General features: G+C 40.0%; 2 protein-coding genes across 9 annotated transcripts in view; both read right to left on the reverse strand.

The window, feature by feature from the left end:
- Window positions 1–6520, reverse strand: part of LOC127070209 (protein groucho-like) — a 40399-nt gene extending 33879 nt beyond the window's left edge. For all 4 annotated transcript variants that reach the window (XM_051007957.1, XM_051007956.1, XM_051007955.1 and 1 more), the window contains exon 1: window positions 5864–6520. In XM_051007957.1, the coding sequence (XP_050863914.1) occupies window positions 5864–5904 (41 nt within the window). In that variant the 5' untranslated portion in view covers window positions 5905–6520. The remainder of the gene's footprint in view (window positions 1–5863) is intronic.
- A 10348-nt stretch (window positions 6521–16868) lies between these two features.
- Window positions 16869–24308, reverse strand: LOC127068483 (large proline-rich protein BAG6). 5 transcript variants are annotated; one of them, XM_051004751.1, is made up of 21 exons: window positions 23987–24308; window positions 23810–23905; window positions 23080–23200; window positions 22741–22950; window positions 22462–22660; window positions 22277–22395; window positions 22071–22212; window positions 21872–21995; window positions 21604–21804; window positions 21311–21533; window positions 21104–21227; window positions 20787–21011; window positions 20436–20689; window positions 20176–20334; window positions 20010–20091; window positions 19807–19924; window positions 19411–19714; window positions 19190–19323; window positions 18819–19112; window positions 18603–18710; window positions 16869–18470 (listed from the first exon to the last, which is right to left on the reverse strand). In XM_051004751.1, the coding sequence occupies exons 2-21, from the start codon at window positions 23870–23872 to the stop codon at window positions 18048–18050; spliced, it is 3627 nt and encodes a 1208-aa protein (XP_050860708.1). In that variant the 5' UTR covers window positions 23873–23905; window positions 23987–24308; the 3' UTR covers window positions 16869–18047. The 5 variants fall into 5 exon arrangements, with proteins under 5 accessions (XP_050860708.1, XP_050860700.1, XP_050860717.1 ...); XM_051004743.1 differs by having other exon boundaries at window positions 20173–20334; XM_051004760.1 differs by having other exon boundaries at window positions 20182–20334; window positions 20787–21015; window positions 21108–21227; window positions 23987–24307.
- Between the last annotated feature and the right edge of the window lie 157 nt (window positions 24309–24465).

Here is a 24465-nt window from a genome sequence, read left to right on the forward strand (position 1 = left end):
TCTTTTATATATATATACACATATTACATACTCGTATGTGCGTTTATGTATGTAGGTGTTATTCGATTGAACTCGATGTTGTCGCGAGTTATTTTTCGGAGTCGACTTGTTTTAAGATAAGCGCGTTAAGATTATGCACGAGCACGAAGTCGTTCGATAAACCCGCATCGATTCGAATTCGTGACAGTTGAGAGAAAACGATAGGAGATAAAACGTAGCTTAAAACAACGTGATATCGAGAAGCGTAAAGAAGACTTAAAAAGAAAGTTAAAAAAAAAGAGAGAGAAAGAAAAGAAAAGAAGGAAAGGGAGTTATCGATCATCGAATATCGCGGGGGATTCGCTACGTTACGGGAATAACCGACGATTTATTGAGCCTCTTATATTTGCTTATACAAAATCGTTATACAAACAAAAGATTAAAAAGCAGCTTATGATAATGAATCTTTTATTTCGTTTGTTGATTCGCGACGAAAAATTTGTAACACGATTTGTAACGAAATTTAAAAGATAAACTTCCTTTATGAAATTAATAAAACGAACCAGGGCTTTTTAAAGGATGTGTTAGCAAGAGAGAGAGAGAGAGAGAGAGAGAGAAAGAGAGAAAGTGATAGATACGTGCAAAAAGAGATGAATATAGAAATAGAGAAATACAGCAAAGTGAGCGAATAGCCGATGATCTCCGTTCGAGATCGCAACGACGCGGCTATTTTCACGTACGCGAGATTTACAATAGCCGACGATTACGTGCGACGCGCTTCGCTTCATTCCGCGGTACGATTCATCCCGTGTAATTAACAATGCATATTGCGGTCTCGTGCGGAAGCTTGCGGCCACGCGGGCCTCGAATTTCGTGCGATTCTCTCTCGTGAAACCTCACTACCCCTTCAACCCCTCTTTATATATACATCTCTCTCTCTCTCTCTCTCTCTTTCCACTATTCACCATTACTCTCCTCTCTCTCTCTCTTTTCTCTTCTTCTCTCTCTTTCTCTCCTTTCTCGATTTCAATTTCATCCTGATCCTACCGATTATATTCTCTCTGCTATGCTCTCTCAGTCTACTTCTATTTCTGTCTTTCTTTCATTTCATCACATACACACATATACGCGCGCGCGCGTATTCCTTCTTTTCCCTTATTATATTACGTATCACCAACGAACAATTACGAACTTCACCGATGCACCCTTTCTAGAACTTTATGTACCTTTATAAGCACCGGAAATCTCTCCCTTTCTCTCTCTCTCTCGCGGTCCTTCAATTATCGTGCCAATTTCGTCGAAGCGAGAAGATCGCGTTTCGGTATGTTATCTCACCGTCGGGAATGTTTGCACGTGCCAGTTACGTGCCGCTATGCTTTTCCATCCTCGTTTCATCGCGTTCGAAATTGCTCGAAACGGGGAATCGTCGTCCCGCATGTAGATACACATGGTACGACGAAGCGCAATATACCCGCTCCGACTTGAATTTTTATTTTTTATTTATTTATTTTTTTCCAAATAACTCAAAACCGATGGTGCACGAGGCTACATACGTGTGTATTTCTTGTCGATCGGCGGAAATACAAAACGAGAATAAATAAATAAATTCTCGAAATTTCGTCCTAACGAAACGTAATCAAATCTTCTTTCTCTCTTGGACAAGAGTACCCAAGTATGGAGATGAGGAATACAAGGGAGTGCCCGTGTGTGCGTGTGCGCGCTCAGAGAGAGAGAGAGAGAGAGAGAGAAACAGGCAGAGAAAAAAGCGAGTAACGATAGGTCAAACAAGCGGAGAAACGCGATGACAATGGCGAGCAAATATGGCGGACGATGTCGAAGCCGATCGTAGTCCAGGTCATTTTTTATTCCGAAGAGCGTGCACCTGTGTTTACATTGGAGGCACTTGTCAACAATGCACCCTGCGCTTTCCCTCGTACGTATTCCGACTCGAGTCCCACCCCTGCTCTTCTCCCCCAACCGTGTTCCGAGTTAGAGCCATAACCCCTCTCTACAAAAGGACACTGTCAATTTTACAGGCTTTCGTGCGAGTTAATGGGATTACCGGATCAATCTGTAAAAAGTTAAGAGCGTGCTATATCTTTTACTATTTATAATCGATACAAGCGGACACCGGTTCGTCTAATAACGAACGAAATAACGTTTTATCTCTAATAGAAATAATTCGCATTTCTCTTCGACAACATATCGACTACGACGCTTTTATCACCCTGGATGGATAGAGTACAACGCAAACGATTTTGTCGATCGGCAAGGTGCCTCCAGGATCGAAAGTGGGATGCCCGCCATTTTCAAATATATCACGGCGACAGAATCAAATTTAAAATCTGTCTCCTCCGTGTTATCTCTGTGTATCTCTTTTTTTTACATATATTTTTTTATTTATCTATCCAGTCATCCGTCTATACTTTATACAGCTTCAGTTTGATATATATATATAAATTTTTACATTATTTGTATATACGTACAGACATATATGCGCACGCACATGCATATATACGTATATATATATGTGTGTGTGTATAAAGAGAGAGACGGGTAATCGTTCATCTACGGCGTTTGTATATGCGGTGACGCGCAACGCGGTGCACGGATATAACGTAATTGCGGATACACCAGAGGTACCAGAGGGGGTGCTGTTATCGTGCGAAGCTCGTTCGCGACCTATACATTTATTCTCGTCCTCTCTCCATGCTCTTTCTCCTTCCCTACCACTTCTCTCTCTCTCTCTCTCTCTCTCTCTCTTTCTCTCTCGTCCGTTCCACAGGGGGATGCTGTTTACGGTCGAATAAAAATTTGCCCGGCGGCCAAATATTTTTCCGTCGTCGCCCTCGCTCGTTCTCGCCGTCGCTTTTTCTTCACCCTTGGTTACGCATACGCGTATACACGCAACGTACGAGTGTACACAACATACACATACACACGCACGTAACTTATTTTCGTCGCGTTTTCTCCGGTTCCTCTCTCGAAAGACGTGAAACGAAAAAAAAAGATGACAACTCGCTTCGATCTCGTTAGTTAGTTAGTCGCAAGAGTCCTTTTATAACGCGTCTACGGTAAATGTGACGTAGAAGAAAAAAGACGGAACGAGCTCGCACACGCACGACGCACGCATTCTCGCCTCGTCGTCGACGCGAGAAAAAAGATTCGAGTGCGTTGAGAGAACCGTCGCCGAACGTGAGTTTAAAAACTAAAAAGAGTGAAACGGAAGGAGAAAATAAATACGCCCGATGAATTCGTTGGTACATAATACCTAACGATCTAAAAAAAGAATCGTTCTGTGTGTTCGCTCGTTCCCTCTGTCTGTCTCTCTCTCTCTCTCTCTCTCACTCTCTTTAGACATCCTGCGCCACACGAAAAATCGTCAATATTTGCCGGATCGACGTTTTTATTTCAGCGGAATGACATCGATAGGGGAGAAAAAAAACGTGTAGCTTCCGCTCTGACAATACTGCCTATATTTCCCCCTCCCAACTCCCCTCCCCTCCTCTTTCTCTTCACACCATCCTTCGTACTGGTCCAGACCGGTCCGTCGTGCTTCGGTTTGGAAACGTCACGCTCGAAGGAAACGTAAACTATCGGTCGTCGAACTCGAGAGAGAAACTGAGAGAGATAGAAATGAGAAAGAGAGAAAGAGAGATTACCACGTTAAAAAAGTTCACATTCGTGTCTCGTTTCTCTCAATGAAATATTTACCGAATGAGTCGACTATGTATATTCGCGAAAGTTTCGCTTGAGAATAAAACGTTGTAAAGGCACGTTGGTTAGACGTAACGTCAAAGGAACGTGTATTATTTAAGGACGAAAACGTAAAGGGTTACGTAGACGTTACTCGTAAGATAATTGAGTTTCGAGAAAAGACTCGTAAAGACTTGGAACTACTATCCCTCGGAGAAGAGAAAATCGTGGTTGGATTGATCGGTTAGGTGGAAGCCCTTGTAAGGCTTGTAATTTCTTCGACGATCTTTCCTCTTCGTCCTTCTTGAAACGAAGCACGACGTAAGTACCAACTTACGTCGTAGATCGATAAAATCGTGTGGTTGTAGACTTCGTGGATGGATCGAAAGGACCCACCACCACGTTAAATGCTTCGCGAAGCGTGGAGATAGTTTTACGCTTCGACGCCGATATAATAATACTCGAGTATTCGAGAACGATCGGATCCTTATACTTCGAGACGGTCGATATTCGATTTAGCGATCCGTACACTAATATATATGCGTTTGTTTGCTAGTTTGTCTTTCAAGTAGATAAGGACTATTTGCGAAAAGAAACCTAAAGAAAAAAAAAAAAGAACTACGCGTGTAGCGAACACATTGAATAGGGCTGGACGTAGAAAGAAAGAAAGAAAAAAAGAAGAATAAGTAAGAAACAAAAAGGGATTTAAAAAGAAAGAGAAAAGATTAAAAAGGAAGGAAGAAAAAGAAAAATATCTCGTAGGAAAAGGCCAAAGCGCGATAAAATTATCCCGAGTTAATGACTGCCGAGAAGAAGAAGAAGAAGAAGAAGAAGAAGACTCGGTCGTTGTGCACGCGCTGCTTCGTGTACACGTAAATTGGCCGTTGGAGGAGGAGGAGGAGGAGGACGGCTTAAATTCCGTTTGTAATCTCTATGCTCGACGAGGCGGTATACCGAGGAGGAAACCACAGACTACGAAGCAGAACGTTGCGATCCCGAGTAGAACGCCGAGGATACTTTCACGGTTGCTTTGTATCGATAATCGCTGGATATTAGTCGAGAGAAGAGCTCGGTCATGAGCTAGACGCTTTGTAACCGGCCCCTCGATATACCGAGACCCATCTAATATTATTTCCGAACGAACCTTTGGTCGTAAAAAAAAAGAAAAAAAAAGAAAAGAAAAGGAAGCAGGGAAAAACAAAATAAAGAGAGAAAAAAGAAGAACAACAAATTTTTCCTTCTTCCAGGTTTCTCTAGGACTTTCGATTCGAGAAAATAATTTCACATTGAGCACATACACGCACGTAACGACATAACAAACAATACGAGATAAGTTTCTCCCTGTGTTATTTTTGTTATTATCGACAGAGAACTGAAAGTTTACTACTCGAATCATTTTTACGAATTCATTTTTTACCGACGGATCATTTCGAACGTAAAAATGACGAAAATACGTCTAATCGTTTCGACGATAATAAAACGTCGTTTACAATTCATACGTAATTACGTACGTGCGCGTGCAACGTACGTGGAGTGCCGTCGCGTGATAAATGATTCGAGTGTTTAGCAAAAATCAGTCGAATAAAATCGTTCGGTTCTTCTCTCGAGTCGACGGAAACGAACGTAACATACATTTTAGAAAGTACGAACCACTTTGCTTCTCGCGACGATGACGACGACTCGGGAATCTCGCCTTTGAAAGTGCGACACACGTATTACGGAAGATATATTGCTTAAGTTTACAACGGTTTAGCTAATCATCGAGCTCGTGCTCTCTCGTACGATAGACGAGAGTTATTAGCCGACGGGCTCGTAAATTTCTTAACGAAATAGCCTCCTTCTATCTTGTGCGCTTTGGATTCTCAAGCAGCCACCTGTATCAGAACTTTACGTAAGTATACTTCGCATTGAGATCGAAAGAAAAGATAAACGATTTTCTCTCTCTCTCTCTCTCTCTCTTTTCTTCTCTTTCTTTATTTCTTTCAAGTCGACGAGCAAGGTCGAAATTGCTTCGTCAACGACGTCCTATCTTTCGATAATCGTTTAAAACCACGGTCGATGATCGAGGAAGAGACAAAGAACGAAAAAGGCAAGGGAGGGGGAGGAAAGAAGAAGAATAAGAAAAAAAAAAGAAAGGACGCAAGTAAAAAAAAAGAAAGAACAGGCAAAGTAAGTTTCGAGCACTTACCGGGTGTCGTGCCGCAGCTGCCACGGCCACAGCTGCCGCATTTATGCCGGCACTGGGGTACATCTTGTCGCGAGAATTCCTCAAAGAGGCTAGGACGAGGCCGCGGCCTTCCTTGGTGCCTCCACGTCGTTGCCGTCGGTGTTCGCGATCGTTTTTCTCTTCTTATGTCACCGTTCTATCCTCCTCAAGTATATCCAATTGTATCCCAGATCATAGCATGTATGCACTGTTATTCACCAAGGTAAAAATATCGTAGGAAAAACGAAGTAACCAGTCGAGTTACTTCCTTTTCACACGCACTGTACAGCTCTCCTTCTTTTTTTTCTTTTTTTTTATTTCACAAAAAGATGCTCTCTCGTACGCGCACTCACACAAACGCACTGTCGTCCCGTTCCTTTCACGGGAATTCACCGAATAAAATGTGCTTTTTTTTCTTTCTTTCTTTCTTTTTTTTTTTTTTTCTTTACCAATGTGAATTATCCTTCCTTCCTTCGAACGAACGAAATAAAATCGTTTACGAGAATGAATCACCTAGATGTAAAGCACCAAAGTCGTTTAAACTCGCACTCGCAACTTTTACGCGCACGAACGCGAGACCAAGCAACGATCCTTCCTCCACGGCGGACGGGTATCAACTAATCAACCGCAGACTCGAGAAGCACCTCCCCACCATCGCTCCGCTCTCATCCCCTCCCACCGCTCGCCGCCGAACCACGTGGTCTCGAGCTTATTCCGACCTCTCTCTCCCGCTACGCCACACTCTCTCGCTAACCCCAACCAGACGCGGATCGTTTCCACCGAGTGCCCCACGCTTTCGCTTCTTTTTTTTTTCTTTCTTTCCCTTTCTATTTACGACCCTTCCTTCGTCGCGTTTTCTTAGAAATTCGAGCATTATTATTGAATATTAGTTTAGGTATAAGTCTAGACGTAAGTTTAGATATAAGATTAGATATAAGTATAGATTTAAGTTCGGATATAAATAATAGAATTTGCAATTTTTAGAAAATCGATATTTTTTTTTTTTAATACTCTATTTATTAGTCGTACTTTAAATGAATAAAACGATGTATCTCATTTCGCGCGAAGATTTGCCCTTTGGGGGATAGATTCGACGTCGAAATAAAGGAAAATCCGTTTCTCTCGCAGTCCCCTACGTTTTTATTTCCCCTACGAAAAGTAATTCGTCATTCCGTTGGAGAGCTCGCCCTTTTCCACGCTCGAATCTATCTCGTTCACGCTGACGAATCTTCCGTATTCGAGTTAGGATCTCTCTCGTCCGTATCAGCCTGCAGCAGCCTTACCACGTTTTCATTTTCGCTCTTACAAGCGGCCAACCGTTTCATCCTCCCTCTCTCTCTCTCTCTCGCAACTCTCACCCTTCTCGTTGTCTCGCTAACGACCGAGACTCTTCCTCCTTCCCTCTTTCAACCCCCGTTTCCTACTCTTGTTTCTTTCACGAGGGACAAGCGTATTTCTACGTTAGGACGAGTCTACCCGCATACACGACGCACAGAAAGAGAGAGAGAGAGAGAGAGGGAGAGAGTAATTCAACCCTCTTCTTCGGTACGGTGCAACCTTCGACGACCTCTCCGTCTCGACCCTCAACAAACAGTTATTATCACTCTGCCCTTTCCTGCGCTCGACACGGTGATACTTAATCTTGCCGGCTATTTCGTGGCACCGCCGAGGACGAGACGCGAGAAGAAAACGGACGAAAGCAACGAAGCTAAAATACTCGTCTCGTCGTCGTTCTAAATTTAACCGAGGTGTACTACCCATTTATCGAGCTATTCAAAAAATTCCACGCATTAAGAGAAAATAAATTGCGAGTACTCGAGTTCGTATGTACGTACATTTCCTCGCTAAGTTTTATACAATAATAGTTAGGTCGTTATCGTATACTTTTATCTTAGTCTGTGTGCGAACGCGTCTAAACAAAACGGCGTTTAGTTCGACCTTGCATCGAAAAACCACTTTGTTATCGCTCTTTTCTAGGTTCGACAAATTTTTTTTCTTTTTCTTTCTTTTTTCTTTTCGACGTCATCATAGCTACGCGACACTCATAGTTCCGTCAAAGTTATTCATCACCGTTAAACCCGAACGACGATAGCGTTGATTGCGTTCTACTTGGAACAGATAAAAACAATGTATAAGATCACGTAAGTTTACAAGGATTCGCAAACATATCGTAAACGTAATGATAGGCTAGTACTCGAGGAGAACAACACAACGACGATGACGATCGTTATATCGTCGTGGAAAAATGTCGCCGTCTGTCGAAGCTCTATCGACACGTAAATTCTTCCCCGATATCTCTCCCACGACTTATCGACGTGTCGTACTCGTCGTACGGATAAAGCTTCGAAAGAATTACTTTATCTCTATCAGATATATTGTACATATAATACATACGTGTATACGTACGTACGTACGTTCGTATACACGTATACACGTATAGAGGGCGTATTAAAGGTAAGATAAGAGTTATCGGATTGTTGACTTCCGAACGAACGACTTCTCGATATATCATCGTTCAAGTAGATCGTTCTAGTCATCGACTATTTACGTTTGTAATTCACTCCGCAAAATTCCGCTATGGATCTTTATCCGTTCTTTAAGAGCCGTATAATAGATCGTGATATGCGTGATAAATCATAAAGAAAACACAAAGGATCGTACTTTTAATACGTCATTTCTCTATCCGAATGAAGACATTTTCCAAAGCATTATTACGACGATCGTTTTCATCGAGAAACATTTCATTTCGATCCCGCGCAATCCCGATCTTAACTCGAAAGAGAAATGTTAAAGTTTACGTGACACTTTTGATAGCCCGACCCGGTGGTTATCCATAGTCGCTCGACCAAGTTCATTTGTGCGAAATTTTTAGATTTCTCGGTTACGGTTCGAAGGTCCATCGTACGAGGCGAAAAAAAAGGAGAATAGAAATCGTTTGAAGAAATTTCACCGTTTGCATCGACGCTCGTATAAAATTTCGTCGGAAGCCAATCGTACGTGTACCCTCGGTCAAATATATAGCGTATTAGCACGTGCGCGAGCTTTATCCGTGAGAACCTATTTTTAGTCTCTCGTGGATAAAATCAAATTCGACGAATGGTATATAAATGGTACCTAATATCGATGTAATATAACTAATGATATATGATATAATCAAGCGACGCAAGTAACACGTAATATAATTTCAAAATTGTATCTACTTTTTTCGAAATATCGTTCGTTCGTCCTTCCAAATGCATGACGTTCGGAGATCAGCGCGAGTATGACTTGAAACAAGTCCGACGTCTCGGAAATGTCAGATGGAAACTTTAGAAAGGATGAATTCGTTCGTAAAGTCGCGTTTCAATGTAAACGGGTATCGTCGTTACGAGCGTCGAACTCGATGGACCGACGTAACGTGGCAAACGTATGAACTTCATCTCGCCCAGTAGGAGAATATGTTGCGGATATACCTATGTTCGCTCTCGTTGTATCCGTATTGTATACGCGTATGTGGAATATTGTAGGACGTGTGGGAGAGAATGTATTTGTACGTACGTGTGTATGCACGTATGTATGTATATGTAGGTAGGTAGGGTGGCGCGTCATTGGCAGCGTCATTGTGCTCCGCACCGTGCTCCCGTACATACGTAGCTACGTACGTACATACGTATAGAGAGATACATACGTGCAGTTGCCTTGTTGGAAAGCGTGTTTATTGGTTAATTGCATCATTCTTGCCAAGTGCTCGGCTGCCAATTGGCTCGGCCATCAATCGGTGCGTGGTAGGTACACGTCCGCTCGATATCCGACGAAAGCGTTTCGCGTTACAGAGACGTCAGGATCGTATTCGATCGTGTTTGCGCCCACGCGCGAGATACTCGTCGATCGTCGATAGTTTACGAAGTATCAACGAAAATCTCGATCGCATAACGCGTCTCATTAGATATATATATATATATATCTACGCATTATTTTTAATACCTTCGAACGTACCTTCCGTACTTTTACCTTTTTTCAAACTCAACGTCGCAAGACAATCCCTTAACTCGACGATAGAATTCGAAAATTTTCATCTATACGTTATGACAAAAATACTTTGAACGCGGTTGCATTATTTACAAGTGTTCGATAGATGTAATCGTCCTCGAAGTAGGACGAGAAGACCCTCGTGAATTTTTGATAGTAGCAGCTAGTGTATCAGATTACACGCTACCTCGTTTAATAGATCGATCGTTGCGGATTTTATCGTAGAAACGTTCGACTTCCAACTACTACGCGAGTTTATTCGCGAAGAGACTTCTTCTCAAAACTCTCCGGTAGATTCGCGTCATCGATATTTCATATTCTTGTTTTCGATCTTACGATAAGGATCGTTTTATTTCGAAATATATATCTATCTTGTGAAGATTAAAGAAGCTTCGTAGGTCGATCCTTGGATATCCCAAGAGAATTATTTTTATAATATATATTAACGTTTAACTCTCGTCTGTTCTCTGTTCCATAATCAACTTTGTAGATACGTGGATAAATACATATATCGTAATTGTTATGCGTAAGAGGCATATGATATCGGTGCGAATCAAAAGGCATTATATTCGATAGGAAGATCGTAGTAACACAATGATATCTCTATAGAAAGGTATAATAGGAATAACAGATATCCGAACATTCGAAGAGGGAAAATCTTTAGCGAATAACGAGAGTATCCTTCTCTCTCTCTCTCTCTCTCTCTCTCTCTCTCTCTCTCTCTGCATGGATAATACACGTGTAGAAATATCGGTCGGTAGCTTTGACGATTAATCATCGATAGTTCGTTAGCCTTCCACCACGACGGATGGAAAACCTCGTGGAGAGAAACGATCCGATATGTTGTATCGAGTAGAGTCGCTCGAATCGTATCTCTAAAGTCGCTTTTGCGGAACGAAACTCGTTAACTCTTTCTCTCTGTCGTTCCACTGTCGCGTAGCTCTGAACGGCTCGACGATAAAAATATTCTTCTATCAGTATTGCTCTTTAACATTTTTTTTTGTAAATTTATCGAACGAATGGTGGGCCTATTAAAAGCCGATAGATTTTTATCATTTCGAATATATAATGTAAAGGGAAATAAATCATTATCTATCTTGTAATATTTTCTTAATATTTTCTTGAAAAGACAGACGGACGGACAAACAGACAGATAGATAGAGAGAGAGAGGGAGATGCTTGGTGATGAGCCAAGGATGATAAACGGAGGCTTGGAACTCTACTCCCAGGAACGTAGTAGTATGTGTCGTGTATCGAAAAAAATACGTTGCCATGCGGTAAACTCTTAACAGGGCGCTCTACCGTAGCGGTGAGTATAATATAAAAGAGCGAACGAGCGAACGAGAGAGAGAGAAAAAGAGAGAGAGGGAGAAGGCATTATAAGAAAGGAAAAAAAGGAAGGTGGAATGTCGGTGGAAGCCGAGGACGAGGGTTTTCGTCGCTGCATCGAAGCGGGGCGAAATGACATTACGTACCGCGAAGGCGCGATGCAGAAAAAGCTCTCGAGCCTCGAGCGACGCTTCGTCGTCGTCGTCGTCGACGGTAACGAAGAGAAGGAAATGGAGAGAGAGAGAGAGAGAGAGAGAGAAAGGGAGAGGGAGGAAGAGGAAGGGGGAGGACGATGGCGGTGACGACGACGACGACGGTGGTAAAAAAGCGCTCGAAAAGTTCCGCTATCCAGCTCGAACGCTCTCGCCCGGATTCGAGCCTCGTGATTATATTCCTCTTTCCCTTTCTCTCTCTCATCTCTTCTCCTCATCCACTCCGTGTTACGTGCGTGTGCCGCGTACAGGTTAGTTTGACAAATTTTTCTCGACAGATGCTACCCTCTCTGAAAAAAAAAAAAAGATTCAAATTTTCGTTATAACGTCTGGACAAGCGAATAGTTATTGAAAATGACTGGGTGCTTTTTAGTTAATATAGTTTTTCGTCACTTTCCTTCGTTCTTTCGTTTCTTTGATAACAAATGTTTAGACCAGGTTAGACGTTGTGACAGAAATTGGCATTGACGATTCTACGAACATTTTGTTTTTCCCTTTCCTTTTCGACATGTCGAAAGGAAATTTTTCATTTAGGACGCTTCGGAAGGATCTTCTGTCTAGTGAAAAACTGGAAGTTCGGGGTATAGAATGTCAATAAAAAAAAAAAAGAAAGAAAGAAAAAAGAAGAAAAAGAAAAAACGGCGCGAGCGTAAATTCGCTAAAGCGTATGACGAGGGAGAATGGAAAATGGCCGATCGATGGAAGATCAAATTTGCCGAGGCGCGCGAATTTCGAATATCCGGGGTTCCTCTCTGGTTAAGGACATCGAAAGTGGAAAAGAAAAGGAAAAAAGAGAGAGAAAAGAGAGAGAGAGAGAGAGAGAGAGAGAGAGAGAGAGAGAGAGAGAGACGAAGCCGTTTCCACGTAAGCAAAAAACGAGAATGTTCGGACGGAATAAGCGCGCGCACCTTCGTCAATTTGATTGGACTTTTAGCGAGAGAAGGTAGGTAGGTAGGTAGATAGGTAGTTAGGTAGGTACGTACGTAGGTAGGTAGTAGGTAGGTGGGTAGGTAGGTAGGTAGGTAGGTAGGTCCTCGTACTATCTATCGACGGGGAGCATAATTTCCCGAGCGGCGTGGAAACGGGCCGCAAGAGAGTAAACGGGAAACCGCTCACTTTTTCCTATCCGTCAGAATAAAGGAGGTAGAAGAGAGGAAGAGAAATAGAGAGAGAAAGAGAAAGAGAGAAAGAGAGAGAGAGAGAAGAGTCGGGAGAATAGAGTCGGGAAATCGAGAGGCAAGAAGATGCGCTCGAAAGAAGAAGGAACGAAGACGGAACGAAGGCGAAGAGCGGAGGAAGCTGGTACACGGTGCGAAATGCTCTTCACTGATTTCCTTCTCTAAATATGGCTGCCTTCGACATATATCCAGTCCCTCTCTTTCTATCTGATTCACTCTCCTAGTCTACCATCTCCGTCCTTTGTGGGGGCTCTGGTTCACCCCCGTTCCGATAACCACTACTACTACCACCACTGAGAAAGAGAGAGAGAGAAGCGAGTCTGCTTGGCCGAAGTTCTACTTGATTGCCAAGGCGTCTTAACCTCGGCCCCGAACGTTTGTCCGCGCGGAGAAACCCGAGTATCTTCTCGTCTCGTCGAAAGCGTACGTAGTGCGTTCGTAGATCGGCCTATAAGAATCGCTTGTACGTTCGCGCGGCCAACCTCGTAACGGGAAAAAGTCGTGGGCGACGCCCAAACACGAATAAAGAGGCGTCGTCGACGATGAAAAAGGCCAATCCTGCCGGAAGAAGGCGAACCAGTCGACCAACTACGGCACTCCGATCGCAATCCAGACCGTTGCTCGTTCAGTCCGCGCGGACTCTTTCCATCTCTTATCGTCTCTCTTACCGTCTCTTTCTATCTCCCTCGCACCCAAGCTCGCTACGACCTTTATTATGTGCCTTTCCTACGCTGTGTGGGCCCGTGTACCGTGCGCGCATAGACGCGGTTATAACCGAGAGCAAGGTGGCTATACCTTCTTCTCCTCTCTCTCTCTCTCTCTCTCTCTCTCTCTCTCTCTCTTTCTCTTTCTTTCTCTTTCTCTCTATCTCTCTTTCTTTCTCTCTCTTCAATGCGAAGAGATCCTGCACATTGAGAAACGCCGAAGGAGGGAATCTCCTCTCCTCGTAAGCGAGACAAGGAAGAGAGAGAGAGAGAGAACGACGCGAAACGACGAACGAACGTTTCCGTAGCACGAACCGCGAAGAGAGAGAAAAAAAATCAAAAGAAAAGAAAATGTTCGACGGGATAGCGGCACCCAGCCACTTACAGATCCAAACTCTCCTTCTTCGACCAATTAATACCACACCGCCTTTCGATCCCTCGTGACTTCCGAAAACTCTTTTCTCTCCTTTCTCTCTCTCTCTCTTTCACTCTCTTTCTCTTTCACTCTCTTTCTCTGTCCATCTCTCTTTCATTCTTTCTCTTTTTTATCAGTGTCCTTTTTATTTCCCAAGAACCAACGGTCATCGTGTATATATGAGACTGTAACGGATAAAAAATTGTAAACGTGTTCTAGATACAGGTACGAGAGAGGAGACAAAGCAAAGTAAACGGTCTTTCTTCTTTTTTTTTCTCTCGCTTATTCATAAAAAGTATTCGGTTTTTTGATCGACGAATTTTTTTTCTTCTTGTTTTTTTTTTTTTTTGTTCGATCGAGTTTTCTGATCGACAGTTTTTTCGATTGACACTTTTTTTTTTCGATTGACAACGGCTTTTTCGTTTGACAGTTCTTTTTTTTCGAGCGATCTTAAAAAATTACTCTCTTGGGAATCGTTCAAAGGGATCAACGCTTGGAAATTGATGACAAAAGAAAAAAAAAGAATAAAAGAGTTAAAAAAAAAACAAAAGGAAAAAAGAAGCTTGTAAATTTTCATCGAATTTAATTATTGATACGATTTACATATATATATATGATGTGTAATAATACATACACACGTAGTATATATCCAGATTAAGTTGGAACGGAACGATGGGAGGAGGAGAGAGGAGACAATTGTGTGCGTCCATCGAAAGAAGTCAAAGGCAGCTAGCTCGTCGAGCGATCAATTAGAAAAGCGCGCTACACGTCGAGGAATTAAATCGCGAAGCGGAACGATAGGTGTCGTCCAATGATGATTCGCGAAACAACGAAATACCGCGTACCGTGAATTTGGCTATCACGCGTTTCGAGTTCGGTCGAGTTCGTTGAAAAATAGTGCGCTGGCAAAAACCGAGAAACAATCGTCTGCCCTGCCACCGTTGTCCGTGCGAGTCCGTTGGCTTCGAGCTCTCGTCTCGTGTAACCAACACGCCTACCGATTTTATACCGTTACGCTCGTATTTACGAATGCGCCAAAGAGCGCGTCGGCTTACCATCACGGTCATTCGATTTTCACGAAATATCCGAAAAATTGCCCGTTCGATCGCTCTCAGATATGTACCTATTTGCACGCACGCACGTATATACATGTAGGAGTTTGCACGCGCGTATATGTGTGGTATGTGTGTGTGTGTGTGTGTGTGTGTATACTGGTGATTATGAAAGTGGTATAACAATAATTCAAATATTTACTCTAGACATTTTTGTTCTCGCACGTAGTCTTCTTAAAATTTGTTAAATTGAATAAAGAGAATTATTTTTCGATAATAAATATCCGTGAGTACTTACTTTTCTTACCACTTGCCATTAGGGTAAAATAAATTTTAAATAATTCAAATCCAAATGTCACGAAATATCTCAAAAATGTTCATAATCACCGGCTATATATAAGTACACATAACGTGCGCTAAGTTCTCTTGTTTTGCGTGTCAACGTTTCGAAATAATTTTGTTAGTAAGATATTTCTCTCCTTGGATGGATTAGTACGTGTAAATTAAAAAAAAAAAAAAGAATAAATATACATATATAATCCTTCTTGAAAAATATAATTATTGAAAAATTGATTGATGTTTATTGTTCGAAGAGCATTGTGAAAATTTGATTTGATAGTTTTTAAGCGCAAACCTGAACATTGGCGTTCACGCGTCGTCGGTTCGCTCGTTTTACGAGAAATATATCTCGTTATCGTTCCATGCATCAACGTGTCGTCCAGCGATAACACGGAATGAGACAGAAAAGGATGGGGGAGGACAGCTTTTCATATCAAGGGTGTTTAATTTCGTTAACATCAATGGTAATTCGTTTAACGACTTTTGTTTCGCGTGACTTACGATCCAATATGGCCGATTGTGATTTAGAGTTGCACCGTTAACTGCACCAAACTCGGCTTACACTTTTGCAAATTTATTTTCTATGAAATATTTTATCGAACGAACCGAGCTTCCAAGCTCAACGACCCAAAATTTTTATCGAATTACCTTGGGTAATTTGTAAAGTTTTCTTTCCTTTTTTTTTTCTTTCTTTCTTTTTGTTTTTTTTCTTTTTTTATTTTTTTTTTTCGCAGAATTTTCTTTCCGACGAATGTTAACCTTGCGAAAGTGAAAGCGTCGGAAGAACGCGAGGATTTGAAGTAAATTAGAAATGTGAACGTACTCGAGCAATATACGATATACATCTGTACGTTATTTATATATCATGATTTTCATTTATAATGAAATATAATAAGAAGATACGGGATCCTATCTATTTGTATAGTTTCATCGAAACTGTTATCTATGTATGTATAAAGAAGACACGATCGTGCCATCTGCGATCTTATTCTTGTACTACATAGCAAACCGAAAGATTTTTATCTTGAATACGAACGAAAGAACGTAGAAATTAATTGGTTAGAGAAGTATTAGCGGAATTCTAAGAATGGAAGTCCGAGTAAGTACTTACATACATACGTTCTTTATTTTTCTACAATTTTGCTTATGCATATTGTCAGAATGTATAAGAGATTAATACTTGTTAGAAATCTTTTTTAAGAATGTTTTGCACTGTATACTCGTTACGTTCTTCCATTAAGTTGAAACTCGATAGCCCCAAACACGACGAGGAAGTTAATGGCGAGCTAAATAAATACGAATTTGTATTGGTCTAATCTAATTCTTCCCGACGTTTTAAATAAATTTATTAGTATTTTACTTTATCTATTTTTCTCTCTCTATATATATGTATGTATATATATATATATATATATATATAATTGGATATGCTAGAAATACTTTCTAGATATTTTGTATAACTTTTACTATATAAATATATAATGAAAAGATATACTACTCATCGTTGTTAGATAAATAATAATTTTGTCTTGTGACACCATAAAAAATGAGAGTAAATTCGTTCGTTTAAATAACACACAAAGTCATTGTATTTCTCGTACGAACCTTGCTCTACTATAATATAATTGATAATAGGCGGACAGGGGCCAAGTTGGGTTGGGGTGTCTCCATTGTTCCGTATAAAAGTTATTTCCTAAATGATTCAAGGCCGAGATGATGAAAATATATATCTACAAAAATTACAAACGCATTTCAAGGTTTTTTTTCTTGGACTTTATAACGCATTATTTAACAAAGCGTACGCATTACAAACTAATATCTCCCATATACAGTATATAATTATAGAACACACACATTTAATATGACTTACTTTAATATTAATTTATACGAGACAGAAGAAATTGCTGAGTACACCGATAAAAATCGAAACGCTTGATAGATTTCATTAATTTCGATATCAACGTTTACACTGCCATCAAATACGTCAAGGAAATATTTATTTGTATAAAGCGTTGGAAAATCACTTTTAAATATAATTATGCATGAATGAAGATTATACGTTTAAGAAAAATTATATATATGTATATATATATATATAATATGGATACACACACACGATTATATATATATATATATAATTATTGTAATAATTATTATAGCAATAATGAAATTCTAATAAAAATAATAATAATAATAATAATAATAATAATAATAATAATAATAATAATAATAAACATCATCATACTAACAAGAGGGATGACAATGAGAGTATTATGATAATAATATTAATAATTATAATTAGTACATCAGATGAATTTGCTACACCTACAATCGTATAAGATTCTAATCGACAATAACTTTAATTTTGTCATAATAACTTCTAGCGGAAAAGTTGTTTCACTATTAAAAATGTATTGATGATATTATATCGGTACGCTTACAAGATGAATTACATCTTAATGCTTAGAGTATAAAGGTAGAGCGATGGTAGCAAATTGACTATATACTCTTCCTCTTTTTTTTTTTTTTTTGTTGTTGTTTAATGTCGCACAGATACAGTAATAATGTTTAAACATATTTACAAAATGAAAAAGCGCTTTATACATTTGTAAAATAATATTTAAAGAAACCCGTCATTATAAAAAGAAAATGAAAATCTGTAAAATACCAGGTAATATTAAAACACCTTTATAATTTCAAATAAAATGTGATATTATACATTAATGAATCTTCATCTTAGTCATAATTAAATTTTAAATATTAACGTGACAGAGCTAATATAATGTGTTATAGTTTATACGTGTTTTTTTTTTCTTTTTTTCTTTTTTTCTTTTTTTCTTTTTTCGTGGTTATTGATTATTATGCTACCTAAGTCCTCCTAGATACTCTAAGTCACAAATACAGGCCATATGTATCTTCCTTTTTTTCATTACTTCGATGATCTTTCTTGATCTGAAAAATATTTAGTTGCGTTTGGAAAACGTAATGGATCTGGAAAGTCCGGGGTACCATATCTGCGTGGATTTAAGCAGTCTCTGATTGCTTGACCAAAGGCACGCCTAACTCCAGGATCTGTTGCTACAGCAACGGCAGCCCCTTCGACTTCCTCGATACCCGCACGACTAACGCCTTCTCTGACTAAACGCTCGACCGATGCAGTTATGGCTGAATGATTAGGAGTAGGACTGACTAATAATCGTGGCTTTTGCTGTTCGATAAGTTTGCGCCGTTTTGTTGGTAAACCACCTATGTATGCATCACTGAAAGTTGTTACAGCACCATTCGCCATTCCTTGCATCTGTAATTGTCGTCGTTGTCTTACTCCATCACGTGCGATTATAGGTATCCATTCCTACAATTATCATTTTAATCACCCCAAAGTAGAATCTTAATTCTCGTCAAAGTCTCTTTTTTCTTTTCTTTTTTTTTTTTTTTTGTTTCGTACTTTTAGCAAATTACTTATTTTTAGAGCTTAATAGATTACCGAAGGTAACGCCTCATGTCCTGGAAATGTTTCTGGGATATCTTCCCCTTCATCGGGTACGGATGCTTCATTAGTAGACTTTTCTTCTACAGTTTCTGTTTCCATCGGCTACGTTAATAAACGAACATACGAATTTTTTTTTTTTTTTTTTTTTTTATAAACATCTTTTTTATACGCACATAGAAAATGTTACTTTTATTGTACATGTAAATTTACCTCGTGTTGCGATTGTTGCTGTTGCTGTTGCTGTTGCGGCTGCGATTGAGATTGGGATTGCTGTTGTTGCTGTTGCTGCTGCTGTTGCTGTGATTGTTCTTGCGTTGAACCTGCTGATTCCGATGTTGAAGATGCCGATGTTGTTTGTGCATTATTTTCTTTATATATAAGAAGTGGAAGAATTTCTGAATCCGGAGGTTGCGGAATACGAAGCGAGTAAGTGCGAAAGTGAACGATGAAACTATTCAACATCCATTGCCGAAACGAAGGATTAACGGCACCCAACATATTGCACTAAAGAAATGGGCAAAGGTTTATATTTAAAATCGTGATTATATTTATCTTCAAATAACGTTAGCATCGTAACTAACCATACAACTGCAAGCAACAGCCTCTAAACCCGCTTGTCCTCCACGAAGAGAATATCGAAGTACAGTACATAGTTGTCTTCCCAAATTATTTATGATAGTTAATATCTCTTCTCCGAATCTTCTGTCGTCGATACCTATGAACATACATATGTATATATACATATTAATACTGTATAAACAATTTCATAGACGATATTTGTACGTAGGAGTAACGAACTAACCGACATCGAGTATGAGTCTCAACATGTCTTTGCAGTGCCGTGATAATAATGATTCGATCGTAGCACAAATATCTATGGACGAACCACTTCTGCCACTAGCATCCTCTTCCCTCTCCAAAAGTTGCTGAAGATGTGGTCTGATTTGCAGAATCAAACGTTCTACTACTTGATCTCGTTCTTCGGGCATAGATGAATTGTTCATGATCACGCAGCATAAAAATCTTAACGGAACTCGAAGCCTAGCGATAGGTCCTGATCTTCCACGTCTTAATCGAATTAGATCTTCCAAAGTCATGTAACGTGCCTAGAACAATATTATATATGTTACTGTATTTACATACGTTAATCATCGGCAATATTTTTTTCACGGATGCAACGATTTTTACATAAACTTACAATGAGCAAAGCGAGTTCAGCGAGTAAATTTTCTTCCGTAATATTTTCACGAGATTGTAGAGAGCTAATTTCTAATAAATTAGCAAGAGTTACATTTCCACCAACTACGTTAGTACCTCTGTAATAAAGTTATTTTTATGTAATTCATTTTATGTTCTCTCTCTCTCTCTAACTCGGTAAATTTGGAAAGCGAAGAAACATACCCATCTCCCATGATTCCTATATGAATGTTTCCACTGCCAACCATTTGCATTATGTTTCCAAAGCTTTCCGGTAGATCAGGACCTAAAATAAAGAATATTTTCATTTACTATTATCGTTACATTTGATACGCGACATCGTTACGACAAGATTGCGTTATATTACTACTGTTACTGTTAATATTTATGCTGGTTTGTTGTCCACTGGTGCCCCCTAGCATTTGACGCAACAAGTTCGCTAATGGATTATTTGCGGCACCTTGACTCGAAGTTGGCGAAGTTGTGCTCGTGGAACTAGCGGTACTGCTTGCGGTAGACGACGTAGTTGCTGTAAAATTTAGAAAAGAATGTAAGTACTTTGTACGAGATATATATACACGAGCAAGTTTCTTCGACATCACCTATATCGTACTTAATATACATATTTACCCGTTTGTGCCTGAGGTTGAGTTTCTTGTGCAGGCGTTTGACTGGCTCTCGTAGATTGCGAAGTAGCCGTGACATTCGGTGTGCTGGTTGGTGTACGACGTACATGATGAGAATTGCAAGGAAGAAATGGATCAAATTCGAGTCCTTGACCCATGCTCATTCCAACACCAAGCGGATGTGACGGATGGAATACATGTGGACGCGAGGTACTGCGTGTTTGAGTCGCGGTAGTTGGATGAGTGCCTACATTACTTCTATATCGAAAAATGTATTATTTAGCAATCATGAAGGTAGTCGGACGTACTCTCGCTGAAACATAAATATCGAATGGTTTACGATCGTTGGCATTACCGAGCTTGCGTGCTTTGAGCAGCATTAGTAGATGTACTATCCACGGTTGCGGCAACCGTTTGTTGGACTCCTGCTGAAGTCGTAGCTGTGGTGCGCGTTGTTATTGGAACAGTGGCTATACCACCTTGCGCCATATGTCCAGCCACTGCTTGCATCAAATTCCGTAAAAAGTCAGGCGTGGGTGCCGAGCCCCATGGAAATATACCAGCACCGTTTCCACTTGTTCTTCCTATCAACGATACAGAGTTTAGAAATGTCGTAAATATACACGTATATATTAGCTTTGTAATTTTCCAAAAAGTATCTTCAAAAGATACATGCCAGCATTGTTATTATTATTGTTTTCACCAGTCTGATTTTGTTCGCTTCCGGAAGAAGCTTCCATGTTACTATCAGGACTGACTTCCATCAATACTTCTACGTTGTTCGGCAAGTCGAACACTGCCACGGAAGAATGACTTTAATATTCTTATCCAATACGTACACTTTGTATCACATACATGATTGAATAATCATAAAATTACCAAATTGCGATTGCGACGGTTCTTGCGGTCGCTGTTGTTCCGCCGGTTGAGATGGCGGTGTACTACTATTAGATTCTTGAGACTGATTATTATCCTCGGTTGTAACTTCGATCGATCCCGAAGCTACAACGATATCCGACGGTTGTTGCGCATTTGTTGATTCGGTGGTTTCTTCGTTACCATTATTATTATTTGCATTGCGACCATGTAAACTAATATGAGCCTAATGGAAGAATCATACAAGATATAATTACGTGTACGTTATGAATATTTTTTTCATGATTTATGCTCACCTCTACCTGGATCGGTACACCGGCTTGCACGATAGCAGAGTGTTGTATAATAATGGGTCGACATCGCAAATTTCTAGGTGGTTGCTGTCTCATATCAACGATTATATCGCTTAAAGCGTGGCATGAATGCGATATGTAATGTAAACATTCACTAACGCCGTCCACTATTCTTTGATTTTCTTCAACGCCTTCTGGCCCAGCCTAATTGGTAACGTAAGATAGAAAATGTTTTTGATATTTATGCATTTTTTGTTCTACATTCACTTACTCCTGGAGGCAATGATGGATCAGCCAACATAAGTACACGGTAACGTTCGATGTACGGTCTTAAACGATCTTGAGTACTCAATAATCTATCCAACAAGTATGCCATTTGCGGAGGTCGCGGTAATCTAATGAATAAATAAATCAATTTATGACTCTATTTCGATGTACAACGATAGAATCGGTGAAAGTATGCGTCTTACTGAGCGTGCGGCCGTCTATTATTCTGTCCACTCGCATTCGATGTTCCCTGTTGTTCGCTTTGTGATTGCGCGGATGATTCCATTTCAGCATCTTCTTGTGTCTCGCTTGCAGTTCTTGCTTCGTTGGCATCGTCGTTGCTTCCTACACACATTTATCAAGCATCGATATATTTATATCGTATTTCTATGATTTATTACGTTCTTACCTCTTAATAAGGTAACGTTGCTGGCACCCGACGCAGAGATAGCAACTCCTAACGCGGCCGCTACAGCTTCCGAAAGTCTAGTCCCAGCAGATTGTCGACCTTCAGCAGTTCTGAAAAGTCTATGTAGAGTTCGTTTTCTCATCACGCAAGTATATCTCTTTACAGTAATCATCGAATGAACTTACTCTTCCTGATCCGTTTCTATCTCTTGTACTTGTATTTGCTGTGGTAACGGAGACTGATTATTCTCCGATGTACTTGGATGTAGAGGCGCTGTAGGGTCGTCAAGACGATCCATCAACTCGTTCGCGCGATTGAGCATACGTTTCGCAACTATTAAACGGCTGTTTGATAGACTGTTACTTAATTGCGGCACGGGTAATCCTAATGGATACGAATCAATGCTTTAGCGCGAAACGTCTCTTGGAAAAGCGTATATAAAAATTTATCTAATAACTACCGACCATGTCCCTCAACGATTTCGGCTGGTACAGACATGGCACCTAAATACATAGCATTTCCATGCATTTGAGCATGACTGAAACGATAATGGGGTCTCTGTTGGTTTTGCCATCCTTGGCCTTGTTGTCCTTGACTTTGTCCACTGTCATTGTTTCTTTGTCCAGGTTGAGGCGGCGCACTTTGCACCAAATGTATAACTTTACCATTTACATCTAGGAGCATAATATATTTTTTTATGTATAAGAGCGTAATACCGTTTTTATTAGACGACGTCGATTAGATCGAGATTTAAATAGAGATTATTATTTGCAAAAGAAACAGGAGCGTTTATAAGATCTTACCATAATCATTCAATTTCTTTTCGTCTTGAAGAACTCTTCCGCAATAAATAAGTCTTTGTGAATCGGCTGGCACGGCTACGGATTCTGCTATATGCTCTTTAAATCTACGTACTGTGATTTGCTGCGAAACGCAAAGTATCATTTTAAAGATATCTGTTGGAAAGTATCATGCCTTTCGAATGTTCTAGAAAAATATCTACATTCGAAATTATTTAATTATTAATAAACAATTCAGATCCAATAATGACTACAGTTTATATTTATATATAGCATCTCATTATAAATAAATATATGTAACATTATATGGAGTAACATGGAAGAGAGTAAAAAAATCAATGAATAGATATAGCTCAGAATACTCTTTTATACATAGGGAACCTTTGTCCATGAATTCATATGCAACACAAAAGAAAAATGTCTTTACGTCGGATATGAAATATCGTTAATATTCGTTCGAATAAAATAACAGAGGGAAGGGAGAAAATTTGTTGATCGATATTTATTCGGAAATAAATTATATAATTTGCCTTTTTTCCTTTTCCCCTCATCCTTTTAATCCTGCTTCTTAGATATGCCATAAATCGATAATTCCCTATACTGGATAATTTCGAATCAATAAAATTAGTTTGGAGCATGATTCGTCGAACTAAAACGTAAGCATATAGAAGCACGAAGAAGAAGATGAAGAGGGAGTGCACGGCCATAAAAATATTATAGACAATAAACTTACGTCGTCTTCCAAGGAGAAGGCATGATTCTGCGAATCTAAAGTCTTCACCGTAAGGTCGATCATGATGGATCACAGTGTAGGGCGAATGGGCTAATACTAAAATAATCGAACAATTTCTATTACGATGTTATCACGAGATATCGACGTTTCCAAATCGAATAATTGTCTCCCACTCACGATGCAGAAAGAGATGCAGGTGTAACGCGAGGAAACGATTTCACAAGAGTTTTCGACGATGTCGGCTACCGCACACTACGGGCGATATCTATCGAAGAAAATAAAACGGGATTAATCGGAGAAATGGCTCCGTATAATGACGATACCACGCTAAGATCTATTCACGCCGTCCTCGTCGCATCGTTCGACTTATTCGAATGATGATATTTCTGGGTGTCGATATTTCACGGTAACGGGCAACACGACACACGTTATTCTACCCAGAATTCGCTTTACTATCGATACAAGGTGTGCCGCCAACGTTAACGGCTAGCATTCCCTATGCGAAGCCGTCCTCCTTTTTTTTCTTTCGATTTTTTTTTTGTTTCCCCTTTCTTCTTCGAGTTAAAAAGCAGCGTCATCTATGTCGGCGGCATTCCGATCGGCGTCATCAACGAGAGATACGAGATTGGACGTGAGAACCACTGATCGATCGAAGT

This window comes from Vespula vulgaris, chromosome 1, assembly GCF_905475345.1.
Source record: "Vespula vulgaris chromosome 1, iyVesVulg1.1, whole genome shotgun sequence".
NCBI classification, from domain to species: domain Eukaryota; kingdom Metazoa; phylum Arthropoda; class Insecta; order Hymenoptera; family Vespidae; genus Vespula; species Vespula vulgaris.